This window comes from Sceloporus occidentalis, unplaced genomic scaffold, assembly GCF_023333645.1.
Source record: "Sceloporus occidentalis isolate IW3139 unplaced genomic scaffold, rSceOcc1.0.p SCAF_1, whole genome shotgun sequence".
NCBI classification, from domain to species: domain Eukaryota; kingdom Metazoa; phylum Chordata; class Lepidosauria; order Squamata; family Phrynosomatidae; genus Sceloporus; species Sceloporus occidentalis.
The window spans coordinates 89,347,192-89,362,649 of record NW_028316981.1 but is presented as its reverse complement, the minus strand read 5'-3'; the positions used below and the strand labels follow the sequence as shown (position 1 = coordinate 89,362,649).

The 15,458-nt window shown below is 42.0% G+C and overlaps 1 protein-coding gene across 1 annotated transcript in view; it reads left to right on the top strand.

The window, feature by feature from the left end:
• MYOZ3 (myozenin 3) overlaps nucleotides 1-15,458 on the top strand; it is a 33,699-nt gene that overhangs the window by 13,431 nt on the left and 4,810 nt on the right. The window contains exons 4-6 of the mRNA XM_089528489.1: nucleotides 1,770-1,847; nucleotides 3,054-3,201; nucleotides 5,728-5,908. Coding sequence (XP_089384615.1) covers nucleotides 1,770-1,847; nucleotides 3,054-3,201; nucleotides 5,728-5,908 — 407 coding nt within the window. The remainder of the gene's footprint in view (nucleotides 1-1,769; nucleotides 1,848-3,053; nucleotides 3,202-5,727; nucleotides 5,909-15,458) is intronic.

Sequence of the window (15,458 nt, the reverse complement as noted above, 5' to 3'; positions counted from 1 at the left end):
TCCATGGGGGGTACTAGCATCAAACCTCAGAGGATACCAAAAACTCACTGTACATATAATCAGTTTTCCAGCTGCACAATTCCCCCCCCCCCACATACACACACACACACCCTGCTAACATGTGCTTAGACTCTAAGAGTTTCCAAAGCTACTCAAGATTGCCTGCTTCTTCTCATACACACACCAAAAAAAGAAAAAAAGCAGAAATTGAGCCTGAGAGCAGTGGCTTTCTCCATGCCATTCTTCTGCATAACATTCTCTTCCTGTGGGAGACAGTTGTAAAAGTATGTCTTTTGTTGAATGGATTCTTCCATCTAGACAAAAGATGTGTTTTAAAAACTGTTTCCCACAGACAGAGGATTGAAGAGCTACCACATCATGCAGTAAGGCACAGTGAAAGCTGCTACAGGCTCCATTTCTGCTTTGTTTTCTTATGCAAAAAGGCAGTAAGTAAACCCTGTTTTAACATTGTTTAGATATTCTTGGACTATAGAATAAAGCAAGACAATACCAAAGTCACAATTTAATTGTACAAGCCACTACATCATGACATGAATCCTCCAGAGATGGCACTACCCTTTTATGGTTTCTCTTCCTCAGTGAAACTATAGCTGGGGAGTTAAAGCCAAATGCCTTCTCATTAGGAAAAAAAAGTCCCCATTTCCTCATTAGTCAAAATGATCACTGGAAGAATGCTCCAGGGCCATCACTTTGAACTTCTCATCTATAATCACTGCATGAAGGCTAATTTTCTGAAGCTTTCTTAGCTCATGCCTTAAAGAGTTTTAAGACTCAGTGTACTGTATTAGTAACCAGAACAAATCCAATCATCCTGTATTATATTTGAGTCCCCATGTATAGCCCTTTTCATCTCAAACTGGTTTTAAGCTTAAATAATTTGGCTAGAGATTAATCAGGTTTGTTTTATACAATTCATATCTGACAAATCCATTCCCTCTCACACACATACATGTGTACACCCCCATCTGCCCAGTCAAAACAGAGATCAACTTCTTAGCAATGGGAATGGGTGAGACATACCTGTGCAATATTTCCAGGGCTGGGGCAGAGGCATCTGGTGGCATCCATGTAGTGGGTGGTAAATCCATAGCAGGTTTTATTTTGAATTTTAAAGATGCTATTGAATGTGTTGAATCTGCAACCTCTAAATATGCTCAACACTTTGGACAGCTCCTTTAGTGCTCACCTGAAGTGGATTCCCAGTTGCATGGTCATGGGAGCCACCAGCTGCCACCAATTAGTGGACTGTATTGTCTCCTCCCCACTTGGACCCAGCAGGGACATCCTCATACTCCCACTGCCAGCACTGCTGCTTCCAGAAACCTGCCTCAGATGCTAGTGTTTCCACCAACAATGCAGATTTTTTTTTGTTCCCAGTGATTCTGATGTCAGACATGTTGTAGCACATGATCTTTACAGCTTTCTGCAAATCTTGTTTTGTTTAAAAGAAAAGGTGTGCATACCCAATGTATCATTTCCTCCAGCAGAATTATTGAGGTTTTGATGGAAGTGATACCTTCAGCAACAGTGGCACAGATTTGGGGTACCAATTTGGTCAGAGGGAAGGGCTGAATGTGCCATGCAGGCTGCATCTTGTCAACTCCCAGCATAAAGACAAGATGAGGATCTACTGCTATACAAACTGGGAACCACTCAATCAGGGTCTGCATACTTGCCACCTTAGGACTTCTATGTGGTCTTCCTTGCCCCTGCCAGTATTAATGCTCTTTTCCTTGTTTTCTTTGCAGACCTCAGTGGGAACAATTGGATCAGGAGGAGGTTCTGATGCAAACTACAATGAAGTTGAAGCAACAGAAGGCTGGATGGTCTCTGAATGTTGCATGGAACCGGGTGGGGATACTTCAGGGTGGCCATGGATTGCAAAAGAGACCCCGCTGTTTCAAGATGCTCCCCATTTGAAGGGCTGCCCTTTCCAACATTAAAAAATCAGAAGAAGGGAAGGATTTTGAAGTTGCCATCAACTGATAGAAGGGCAGGTTGAGCAGGCAGGCACCCATGTCCCCTGCTTACAATCTCACCTAATTTAGTGAGATCTGGCCTTAGAGAATTACTTTTCATAAGGAACTTCTTATATTACTCATTATAAACTGTCATCCTGTTGGCGAATTACAATGTTAGTTGGAGTTGTGAAAGTAACTCACTTTCTTAATTGTTGCAGATGTTATGATTCTATTCTGACCATGTAATGATCCAAATCCTTGGGTCTTTTGAAGTGATGTTTAAGTGGCCACTTTAGAAGCCATAATAGTTACAGTAGTATAAATCCAATATAAATGTTAGGGACTGCATCTGCATCTGCACTGCAGAAATAATGCAGTTTGATACCACTTTAACTGCCATGGCTCAGTGTTATGGAATTCTGGGATTTGTAGTTTGTTGTGGCACAGAACTCCCTGACAGAGAAGGCTAAATACCTCACAAAACTGCAAATGCCAAGATTTCATAGCACTGAGCTATGGCAGTTGAAGTGGCGTCAAACTGCATTATTTCTTCAGTGCAGATGCAGCTAGAATCTCAGTCTCTAATTATCTTGTTTTATAAGAACCAAAATTTAAGCTGTGGGAAATGTGTGGAGTCAATCATGGGGCTCTCTGTGGCCTAAGGCAAGACTAGAATAGTGTAATGTACAAGTTCAGTTTTGGGGTGAAGTCTCACCACCACAGATGGTTTTTGGGAGGAGAGCTGTGGCATTGAGGCAACTGCTGATTGTCACAGCAAATGCAAAATTATCTATTTCTGAGCCCAAAAAGTAGCTATGCATCAAATTGCCTGAGTAGGATTCTTTTACTAAATTTTAATCATCATCATCATCATCATCATCTTTATTTATATTCTGCCTTTTCCCTAAGACAGGCACTCAAGGAGACTTACACATTACCCACCCCCCAAAAAAAAAAACCATACCAAAAGAAATCAACATTAAAACAGAAGATCTAGTCCTCCTTGAAAAAGTTTGGAGTGATAGAAAACGTTTCCAATCTATGACTGCCTTTTAAAATCTTTTTTCCTAGGGTGTCCACAATGCAGAGGAGAAGGAAAATTATCCAGATGCACTTCAAGTTGCAGGTTCAGGAAAGGGAGTGCCTCCAAAAGTACCAAACAAGTCAAGCAAAGTCTTGAGGATGAGCAAGGCCCTGAATCCCAATGCCATTGCACCAGGTATGGAGCCGGTCCTCGAGAACCTGACCATTTGACATACAGTGGACCCTTGTTATACACTGGGGTTTGGTTCCAAGATCCCCCATGTATAACAAAATTCGTGGATGCTCAAGTCCCATTAAATATAATGATATAGCAAAATGGTGTCCCTCATAAAAAAAAAAATGGAAAATCAAGGTTTGATATTTGAAATTTATACTTTTTTTGAACATTTTCAAACCATGGATCTGTGTATAAGAAATATGTGTGTAAGAAGGGCTGACTGTATTTCAAAAAATGTCAATGGTGTTAGCTTTGCCTGAAGGCTGGTTCCCTGATGTCAGGCTCAAAGATTACCTTAGGTGAAGAGAAAGTATTTATTAAGAAAATTATGATACACAGAAATGTGTATGTGGGGTGGTGTCTGGACTTCAACCAGGTGTGGGAATTGTGTAGCCATCCCAGTGTTGTAGAACTACAGCTCCCAGGATTATTCATCAAAGGTTATGCTGGCTAGTTCCAATGGGAATTACAGTCCAACAGTATCTGGAGGGCCACACAATTCCCAGCCCCAACTTACATGAAGATTTCAGGAAGAGAAGTGCAATCAGACCTAGGAGCTTATCGCACTGGTGCTAATTTCGGCATTAAAGAGAAATTAAAAGTCATTTAAAGCTTCCCATAAATAAAGTGAAAATGGCAAGTAATTGCACGAACGATTATCACACGCAATTGTACAAATAAAATGATATCAAAAATGCATTGTCACTGAAATCCTAAAAGTAAAAAGATGTGTGTTAATGCTTCTTTGTGACTACTTTAATGGTGGGTTTTATGTGACATCTTGTGAAATTGTTTCGCATAATTACCCGATTTTTCCAGAATATTCACGGGATAAACTCCCAATCTCCTTTGTGTGATAAACTCTCTAAAGTGCAATCAGAAATGAACTTGCCATTGTATAGGCAAGGAAGCTGTAGACCATATATATATATATATATATATATATATATATAATCTGAAGAACTTGTTTCTACCTCTACTGCTCCCTGTAGGCATATAGTGGCTAGTGCATACATTTTCACCATTTCAAAGAAAGAGAGAAGTAATTAACTCTAATTCATACCCAGATAACTATGATTGCAATCATCAAAGGAACCTTCCTTTTATCCCATCAGAGTCTTATACTCATTTTACAATTTGTTTCCACGAATATATCCAGTGAATAGAAGGTGTCCTTTTTATCTAATCCCAGGTAGAGTCACTATTTAGTTCACACATTCCAAGTTGTTAGTGTTAAATGATAGCTAAGACTCCCTTTAAATATACCTTGATTTGCCTGATGGGATATCCCAATAGCATTGCCCTTCCCTTGTCAGCAAAGTGTTTGATGAGGAGGACAGCTGTGGCAGGAATGAAGTCACTGCCCTTCCTTCAAAACCTTTGGGTGGGGGGGAGAGAAAGGAAAGGGTTGTAGGTTCACTCTGATGCAGCCACCTTGTTTGTTTGAAGAAAAGCAAATAAAATGATACCAGAAACCAACAGCACTGATAGCAGGGATGGCTCCATCATTAGGCAAAGTGAGATAATCACATCAGGCAGGAGATACTAAGAGGTGGCAGTGAGGTGTTGCAAGAGAGAGCACTATACTGGACAGTTTGTCTCATTCCTCCTAAGCATCAGGTGTAGTGGAGGACGTTGTCCTTCCAACACTGTTGCCAAAAGATTCAATCCTGTGGCTAGTTGGTTTTAGTAAGTGGAACCAGTGGTGTCCCCATGCCTGGTGCTACCTGATGCAGAGACGGGCCTGCAATGGGGCAAAAGAGTGTACTCGCCTCTTCTTCTTTGCCATGGCTATGGTCTCCTTCTGAGGAGAGAGTTGCCACTGCTGCAAAACCTTGGGGAGCACACTCATCCTTCTTCATCACTGCAGTAGTGGTTTCCTTTTTCCCCCCATTGCTTAACTTTATCTTTTTTTCCAGGAAACCTAGGCTTTGTAATTTAGGGAGGGGCATTTAGAATTTTAAGCCAGAGAGCTCTTAGGCCTCACTAAACTACAAACCCCAGAATTCCACAGGAAGCAGCCATAGCAGATAAAGTAGAATGATAGCACTATAACAGTATAGTGCAGAGGAGCCCTGGTGGTGCAGTGGTTAAATACTGGTACTGCAGCCACTCACTCACAATCATAAGGTTGTGAGTTTGATATCAGCGAGGAGCTCCAGGGTCGACTCAGCCTAGCATCATTCTGAGGTAGCTAAAATGAGTGCCTAGCTTATTGGGGGCAATTAGTTTACACATTGTAAACCGCTTAGAGATTGCTTAGTTCAATATGAAGTAGTATAGAAATATAGCTGCTATTGCTAGTGTGATATTGTCCATTGTCATCCATAATTACAAGGGAGCTCTGATAATGCAAGATTTCAGCCAATGAGCTGGACTTAACACCTACATCAGCTACTACAAAGGATCCCAGCCAATGTAACTGAGGTTTATCTATCATTACAATTGAGATGTCTGCCTTCTCTTTGGCATTCCCAACTGCAGGCTATTCTGGTCCTTTAAAAGAGGTTCCCCCAGAGAAGTTCAACAGAACAGCCATTCCCAAAGGCTACCTGTCTCCTTGGCGGGAATTTCTTAGCAGTGAGGATTACCAGGTAGACAGTGAGAACCGTTTGCCAGAACCTCCCAAGAAAGTGAACGTTTTTGATATTCGGAGCTTCAACAGGTACGTTCTTTGGTACTCAGCACTGGTACTCCTAGCATGCCTTTTTTATCTGCCACACGTCTCTTGTGAACATCTGTCATATAAGACAGAAATCAGAAGACCATCATTTTTTTAAAAATAGCTTTAATTACATGCCAAAGAAATGAGCAATCAAGGAAGACTAAATTATTGCCTGTGAAAATTCTCTCAAATTGGAAATGTGCTTTGTTTATTACTACAGTTCCCAGAATCCCCAGCCAAAAAGGCCATTGACTATAAAAGCTGAGGCAATCTGGGGGGGGGGGGGGGCATTCAGACTACCTTTTGTACTGATTTGTAACCCAGATTAAAAGTTGGAAGTTCCCATTGGCACCGGTTTAAACACATCAGAATTAGGGTCTTTCACACTCGATCCAGGGCAAAGCCCCCTTGGAGCAGTTTCCGAAAGTGGATTATTAGGTTTCTTTTTAAATTTGGCAAATTAATACAATGTGTGAATGCTTTTGCTACATACGTGTATGAAATGGCATTCTGGGGTGGCAATCGGAGGGAAAGCAAAGAAAGAGGATGCAAAGATGGCATTCTGAGGTGAGTTATTATTATTACTATTACTATTATTATTGTGACAGATTATGCAAATGCTTATTCTACAGGTGGATACAGATTGATAGAATGTGTCTGCTTGTGCTACATTTCCCTTTCCTTTCCTTGCTGCCGGCATGGCAGGTCACTTTGCAAGTGGCTTTTTTAAAATTATTTTTTGTCTGTAATATGCAGATGCTACAATGCAAATGTTACAAATGTTTCCCTTTCAATTTGGCAAATTGATACAATGTGTGAATGTTGTGCTACATGTGTGTATGTAAGGAGAGGTGGCCTTTTGGGGTGGCAATCGGAGGGAAAGCAGATGCAGAAATGGCATTCAGGTGGCCTCCCCTGCAAGCGACATTTGTTGTTGTTGTTGTTGTTGTTGTTGTTGTTGTTATTATTATCATTGTGACAGAGTATGCAAATGGAAGGGAAAGGAAGAGGTTCCAAAGAGGAGGAAATGCTGGGCTGGAAGCGAAGGGGAAGCTAAAGGCTGGCATTCAGAGGGAAGGCTGTGGAAACCCTTGACTTTGGGGCAGTCACACTCTCTCAGCCTCAGGAGAAAGGCAATGGCAAATCTCCTTGGAACCAATCTTGCCAAGAAAACCCCAGGATGGGGTCATTTTAGGGTTGCCATAATCTGTAATGACCCAAATACACACACCACACACATGCACTTGGAAGTTTTAAAATTTGACAAGTTGACGGAATATGCACACACTGCCGCCAGTTTTTTTTTTAAAAAGGAGGGGGAAAGCACCCATTCAGTTGGCCAATGGCTGTAGGATATGTCACCTTTGATGAAAGCGGAAGTGAATTTGATTGACAACAAAGGAGGCTCCATTTTAAAGTGGTACTGCAAATGTGAACTTCAGAGGGGCAAATTACCCGATCAAGCTAAAGGGTAGTGGGTACTTGTAACTGGGTTGATTCGGTATGGGGGCAACCGGATCTATCCAGTTCTATTGAGAGCAAATGGGCTAGTGAGAATGGGGGCTGGGAGATGCGATAAGAAAAGAAAGGAACACTTCTAAACTCTGGTTAAAATGATATGAAAATTGAGGGGTTGTCCAGACCAGCCTGAAAGGTTGGCCTCGGGGCAGAGTCGGGGTGCAGCATCCCCCAGGGCACCCTGATACCACATGCCACTCCAGACGGTGCACGGTGTCATGGTGTGCCTCTGGTTCTGCGTCCAGATGACACATCACCGAAGGGGCACCATATAGCTGCACCACCACAGCAATGGCACCCTTTTGAGGGTACAAAAGGGAGTTGCTTTTTGCTGCACCTTTTTGCACCCTTGGAAAGCTGGATTGGGGCCACAGCATGAGGTTGCCATGGCCCCAATCCATCTGAAGAAGGGTTGGCTTCATGCTGACACTTAGGCATGACAATCCATTCCATGCATATACATCCCTGAAACTACTTATTGTGATGCAGCTACTCTGTAGAGTTTTTTCACACTCTGATTGTTCCTAAAGCTACGAAGCTCTTCTGTCTTTATCCGTTTAATGGATTGTTGGCTTGGAGAGGGGGGAAACAAAATGATTGATGACATGGTAGAATGACATGGGATGGCATCATCTGGCACCTTTGTAAATTGACATGAATTAAAGAGTGACAAATGCATAATAAAAGCTCCATCTGGGAGGACCTTACATCTGGAAGTGACCCAGATTCCTTACATGATCCTGCTAGAACATTGTCTGGCTTTGACTTCAGAGAAGTAAGGCACTGTTTATGTGTGGAATGGAATGTCACATTGCTTCAGTTCAGCCTTTTCCTGCTTACTGGGTCATTGGGTTGTAAACAGTTCTCCTACAGAGAACTGTTTATCTTATTTTGATAAGGTGTGAAATACCTGTAGGAAGTGCTAGGGACTACAGGTTTGATACTTCTATAAAGTTCTAAACAGTCATTTGCTTTTCCAGACATCTGCATTATTATTATTATTATTATTATTATTATTATTATTATTATTAACCTTTATTTATAAAGCACTGTAAATTTACACAGCGCTGTACATACAATCTTTTTAATTAGATGGTTCCCTGCCCTCAGGCTTACAATCTAAAAAGACATGACACAAAAGGAGAAGGGAAAGGTGGTGGGGAAGGGGATGAGGTCCAGCAATTCCTCTCCACCTCCAAGGCCTGGACCAAGGCAGATGGACTGGAGGGGGGGCTTGGCATCATAATGGATGGTTAATCTTCTACCAGGGAGGCCTGTTGGAGCTAGCCTGCCTCTCTAGTAGGATAATACATATAAAGTACATAGCAATACAGGAAATGGTTCGATAAAACAGGCACCAAAAGAACATCAAATAGCAAGCGACAATTATGCAATGCCTGGGAAAGCTTCTCTGAGCAGGATGGTCTTCAATTCCGTTTTGAAGCTGGCTAAGGAAGTGATGGCTCTTGCTCGTGGGGGAAGAAGGTTCCAGGAGTGAGGAGCAGCGAGTGAAAAGGGGCAAATCCAAGATGGGGCAGAGGAAATCCTGGGTTGGGACAGCCGACCCTGATTACCAGAACGGAGGACCCTAGTGGGAAGGTGAGGAGAAAGAAGGTCTGATAAGTAAGGAGGGGCCAGCCCATGGAGGGCTTTAAACGTGGACAGCAGGAGCTTATACTGAATACGGAAAGGGAGGGGGAGCCAGTGAAGGGATGCCAACACAGGAGAGATGTGGTCAGAGCGGTGGGCGGATGTGATAATGTGTGAAGCTGAATGCTGGACAGAAATTAAAGGACGGAGGTGGGAAAGAGGAATCCCAGCCAGGAGGACGTTACAGTAATCAAGTCGTGAGATCACTAGGGCATGGACCAGGATCTTGGCAGTAGAGGTGGAGAGAAATGGTCGGATTTTGGCAATATTGTACAAAAGGAATCTAAAAGCCTTGGCTGTGGTCTGGATCTGAGAGACACACGACAGAAAAGAATCAAAGATAAAACCAAGACTGCGGTCTTGCTTGACTGGTTGAATAGAAATGTTGTCCACAGAGACAGAAAAGGAGTGTTGAAGGGTGGACTTAGGAGGAAAGACAAGAAGCTCCGTCTTGGACATGTTGAGCTTCAAAGGCCGATGGCGCATGCACTGCGAGACAGCTGTGAGACAAGATGAAACTTACTGTTCAAGTCTTGGAGAAAGATCAGGGGTGGAAAGATACAGCTGGGTGTCATCGGCATACAGATGGTAGGAAAAACCAAAAGAGATAATGAGTTTTCCTAAGGACAGTGTGTAGAGAGAAAACAGAAGGGGACCCAGAACAGAGCCCTGGGGGACTCCAACAGATAAGGGAACAGGAGAAGAAGTCTGACCGCCAGCAACCACTGCAAAAGATCTGCCAGACAATTAAGATCTAAACCAGTCGAAAACAGAGTCTGAGAACCCAAGGTCAGAAAGTATGTCCACTAGAAGATGGTTTCAAAGGCTGCAGAATTGGGGGGGGGGACTATCTGAGAGCGAGTAGAGGTAACCTTAGAGATGAAATAATTAGTAAAGTCATTAGGAGAGAATGATGAAGAGACAGGAGGAGAGGGAGGTTTAAGCAAAGTGTTGAAGGTGCATCACAAGTTAACTCTCCTGTTATTAGGTTAGCTACACACAGGCTTCAGCCCCTTGACTTCTTAGTAGTGGTTAATGTAAGAGCCCACTTCGTCGGGTCTCATGAGCTAAGTTTCATCAAAGCATTTGGTATGAAATCATTTTTAAAAATACTCCAAGAAAGCTGGCCCCCTGCTGAAGCACAAATGACCACCAACCAAGCTTTTCAATTTGCATGGCCAGCATATACAAAGAACCTGCCACCCTTGTGGTCCCAAGGGGGGGGGGGGCATTCAAGTTATGCTGGGGTAGGAGGAGGATAAACTGGGACTAGACGCCACACACTCCTGCATATGCATACATGTTCTTGTGTGCCTTCAAGTCATTTCCAATTTATGGCAGCCCTAAGGCTAACATATCACAGGGTTTTCTGGGACTGAGAGTGTGTGACTCAACTAAAGTCACCCAGTGGGCTACTATGGCTGAGCAGGGAATTAAATAATAATCATTATATTGTTTGATGATGATGATGATGATGATGATTGGGATTCAAAGCAGCTACAATGCTTTTTAAAAAACGTTGTTAAAAATCCACAAATTACAAAAGTTAAAACACAATTAAACAATTAGAAAATATTATAACCGCACTAGCTCTCCCATGTGCATTTATGGCTATACACAAACTTCAGTCTTGTTGTGAACATCTACAGAGGCATTTTGTGGATAACTGCTGAGGTTCTGATAAAACTTTGCTTCAGAAGGGTAATTTGTGGCTTCCCAAATACTTAGCCAAGTTACAAAGTACTTTACAAAAGTAACATAGCAAGATCCATCCCACTGGAGATGGAAAATTTAAAATCCATACTCTGGAAATGCCCGATTTCAAATGTATTGCAAAAAGAGTAATAGGAAGACTGGGACTATTAGGCCCCCACTACCCAATGGATCCATCTCCTGTGTAATTTTCTCAATAAATATGTAAAAAGCATTCATCTTAAGAGGCCTTAAGAGATGATGTAATGGTTTGAGTGCTGGACAATGACTTGAGACTAGGGTTCAAATCTCCATGGAAACCCACTGAGTGACGTTGGGCAAGCAAGCCACACTCTCTCAGCCTCAGAGGAAGGTGAAAGGGCAAACTCCCTCTGAAGAAATCTTGTCAGGAAAAACCCATGATAGGTTTGTCTTAGGGTCACCATAATTCAGAAATTACTCAAAGGCACAGAACAGCAATTGGATTGAAGGGATTTCAAGGCAAGAAGGAATGTAGTAAAGAACAGAAACATCAAGGCAAAGGAAAGTACACTAAGGCTAAGATCCTGTCTACAGCTATTGGAACATAAAGATCCACTGTCATATTCAGAGCAACCCAGTCTGATGATATTAGTTTGCCTAATAGCTTCCCCATGCACCAACCAGTTTATAAGCTAGCCTGTTGTGCCAAAGGAGACTGCTTTCAAAAAGAGGATATTGTAATGTATACCTTGTTATGTAAGCATGTAAAAAGCCCCACTGGTGTAGCATCCCAGAAGAATTCCGGCTTGAGGGCTAATTTGATATGACACAAGGTTAACGCCTTTACTTCATTATGGTAATAGTATACAAACTTAACAGCAAATAAATGAAACTCATTCCATTACTAAGGATATAAAGATGCATTTTGCAAGTCAATCTGAAAATTGTTCAGACACCAACAACTCTTTGAAATATGGTAAAGCCAAAGTTTTGCATATAAAGACAGGCTCCAATTTCAATCTTACAAATCCATTTGAAGGGTCTGGTGAGAACAGCCAAACATATGTTGACATCTACCTTCATCAACAGCTGTTTTAAAATTTGCAGGATTTCAGTTCATTTTCTTTACAGTGTAAAGTGTACAGTCTAAAGACCCATTTCTGGTCTTCAACATCACTGTTGCAAAAGTCATTCCTTGCTACAGTATGCTTAGTTATTCTCACCACTATTTTTGCAGCCCTTCTTTTTACATTTTAAACAGAACATGCCTGTGTTCTCAATATCTTGAACACATGGTGGGTCAGGGAACTGTTCCAGAGACTTAATCTTTTAGCATTTGATGTTCTCAAATTTCTCTTTGGATATATTTCTGGCCTTGTAGCAGAACCACATTCTTATATAATGAACAGACTTTTAACTGTCTTTTTTCTTATGGATGCAGTACTATTTCAAGCTTTTAAATTAGTAAATAGTCCAAATTTATTATTTGCTTGCCTCTTCTGTGGCTATGACTAGCCAGTTTCGAGACTGGCAATTTAAATGAAAGCTGGAGGATTATTTTTAAAGAAAAAAGAAAAAAATACCAAGACCAAAGGAGACATAACATTGGTATTTGGTATACAGATTTATTTGGTGGCGGACACAGCAGCAGGTCATTTGGTTTTCTCACAATGTCCTGGAAAAATGCCACAGTGGAGGCCATTGAGGAAAATGGCTAAGAAGATTCTTTGGGGAGAAATGTACAATTAGATTTTGAAATAACTTATATTGAGAAAATATAATATAGATAAGTATTTCATTAAGCAAATGCAATCTTTTTTTAACTTCACAATTGTTGTCTTTCCCATACTGTCAAAATTGATTTTCTATTTCTGGTTTTGGAAAGGCAATACATTTTGGAAAATGCAAATCTACAAACTGGGTTTTTGGTTGTTAGAATTCCATTGCTAATGAAAGGAAAAGGAAAAGTTGCCAGAATAACGTACTTGAATAATTGCTATTTCTTTGGCAACACATCTGCCATATAAGCATTGCTTTCAAGACTTTATTCTGTGTTGTTCTGGTAACAGAGAGATACAGAGGAAAGTGGGCCTCTCCTTCAGGAAAGGTCTTTGACCCACACAAAATGTAAGAAGAGAGACACAGCCAATGATGGGTGGACCCTGAGCCAAACTAAGTTTGTGGAATTGATTTTTTAAATTGAGCTTACAAACAGTTCTGAAAACTGGTGTGGTATAGTGGGGTTTGATTGTTGGACAGTTGGAAACCCACTGGATCATGTGAAGTTGAAGGCTTTCATGGCTAGCATCCATAGTTTTTTGTTGCTTTTTCGGGCTATGTGGCCATGTTCTAGAAGACTTTCTTCCTGACGTTTCGCCAGCATCTGTGGCTGGCATCTTCAGATAATGTTTGCCTGGAAAGGACTTGGGTATATAAATTGTGTGACCTGGAAAGGCAGGAGTGATTTGCATGTATATTGTTTTGTTGCTAATGGCAGGCCTCAGGGTGGGAGGATCTTCAAAAGAGGATTAATGGCGGGTTACAGACCGCCATTAAAGTACGCGCAGAGCGCGTACTAGGGTTAGGAAGGGGTGGTGCTTCTGCACCCCCTAACCCTAGCACGCGCTCCACGCACACAAACGCGCCGCCATCACTCCGCGCGAGGGCGCTTAATGCGCCCTTTCAACGGAGCAGGAAGGAGCTCCGAAACGGAGCTCCTTCCTGGTTTGCGTCGCTGGTGCAGCCGTTTGAAGGCTGCACCAGCAATGCAAATCAGAAAGGGGCCGAGCGGCTCCTTTCTGGGAGTCCCCGCTGCCGTTGGGGTGTCCTTGGGGCTTAAAGCCTTTTGCCGCTTCCCCACAGCCTGCAAAGCGGCAGATCGGGGCCTCGGAGGCTGCCGGTCTGGCAGCTGAGGCCCCGATACAGCGGGGAAAGGGGCGGGTGCAGGCCGCCGCTTTTCAGTGGTCTGTAACCTGCCAATGTCTGCTTGATAGTGCTCATTGTCTGCTGGGAGATTTCTCATTTGCATTTGTTGAGTCTTTATCTTGCTATCTTTCAGGACTGGTAGCCAAACCTTGTTCACTTTAAGGGTTTCCTCTTTTCTGTTGAAATTGTCCAGGTGTTTGTGGATTTCAATGGCTTCCCTGTGCATCCTGACCTGGTAGTGGTTGGCATGGTCCAGAATGTCAGTGTTTGAAAACAGTATTTTATGCCCAGGATGGTTTGTGGCATGTTCTCCTACTGCTGATTTTTCTGGCTGGCCCAGTCTGCAGTGTCTCTCGTGTTCCTTGATTCTTGTTTGCACACTGCTTTTGGTGGTCCCTATGTAGACTTGTCCACAGCTGCATGGTATGCGGTATATTCCTGCGGCTGTGAGACCTTGGGCAAGTCACACTCTCTCAACCACAGAGGAAAGCAAGGACAAAAACAAAAATAAAAATCCCAAACAAATTTTGCCAAAAAACCCCATGATAGGTTCACCTTGGGGTTGCCATAGGTCATTATTACTTAGTAATAATTATAGTAACGTAAAATGCATTATATATAACTTGATCTGGCATAAAATTATTGTTTAATATATTTAAAGTATATTTATTCAGAATACAATTGTACATTTAACTTAATTTTTTATTTTTTGTTACAAATGGACATACATTATCTTGAACTGTGAGGACCACCTGGACTATAAGGATCCACTTTTGTTCCACCAGTTTTAGGAGTAGGGGGAACCTCAATAAAAACAGAAGAAACCATACACCCTAGTTTTTTATACAAAGATGATTATTTTATCACCACTTCATAGTATCAAGCAGACATAACACACACATTTCCATTAAAAAAATATTGAGAAAAGGGAACCAAGATTTGGAATGGATACTAATACTGTACATGGTCTCACAAATAGTTTTCAAAAACTGATTTTGGGTTTGTTAATATATGAACACCTTTTTGTAATTATTATATTTATCATTCTGAAAAAAAATATTCCATAGATTCATTTTTTCCCAAATTTTCCAAGGGGGGGAGGAAGGGTGAGAAAAAAGAGGGTCTTTTTTTTCTTGCCCTCCTAGTCCCAAGCCTTCACATTTCTATTTCTGACTCAAGGAAAGGCAAGGGAATTGGGGGGGGGGGGGTACACTTTTGGCAACAGAAGAGGAAACAACATTTTCTTGTAGGTTTGACAGGCCTCTCAGCCAACAATCACACCTTCAAAATGAAGGCACACCTTCAAGATGAAGGAAAATTTAGATGTGTTTCAAAATGTATCTAACATTCCTTCCCTCCCACTCTTTGCTGTAGCAGTGGCAGCAGCAGCATATGCAGTGTCAGAGCGGCACCCAATGTGCCACCAACCCTAGGAAGTCACCCACTTCTGTTTTTATGTTCAGATGAATGCATGTGTACATTTCTCTTGTTAAACACAACTTGCTGATCTGTGAAGCAGCCTAAGTGTCTATAGAAACTAGCCAAGCAGTAGAAGACAGTGGTGAGCCAGTGGACTAAACAAAATACAGGAGGTATCCGCTGTGGTTTTGTTTCAGGACCTCCCATGGTTAGCAAAATCTGTGGATGCTCAAAGTCTCATTATATACAATGATGTGGCCAAATGGTGTCCCTTACATAAAATGGCAAAATCAAGGTTTGCTTTTTGTAATTTTGGGCAGAGGGAACATTTTCAAGCCACATGGAGGGTGGAATCTGCGGATAT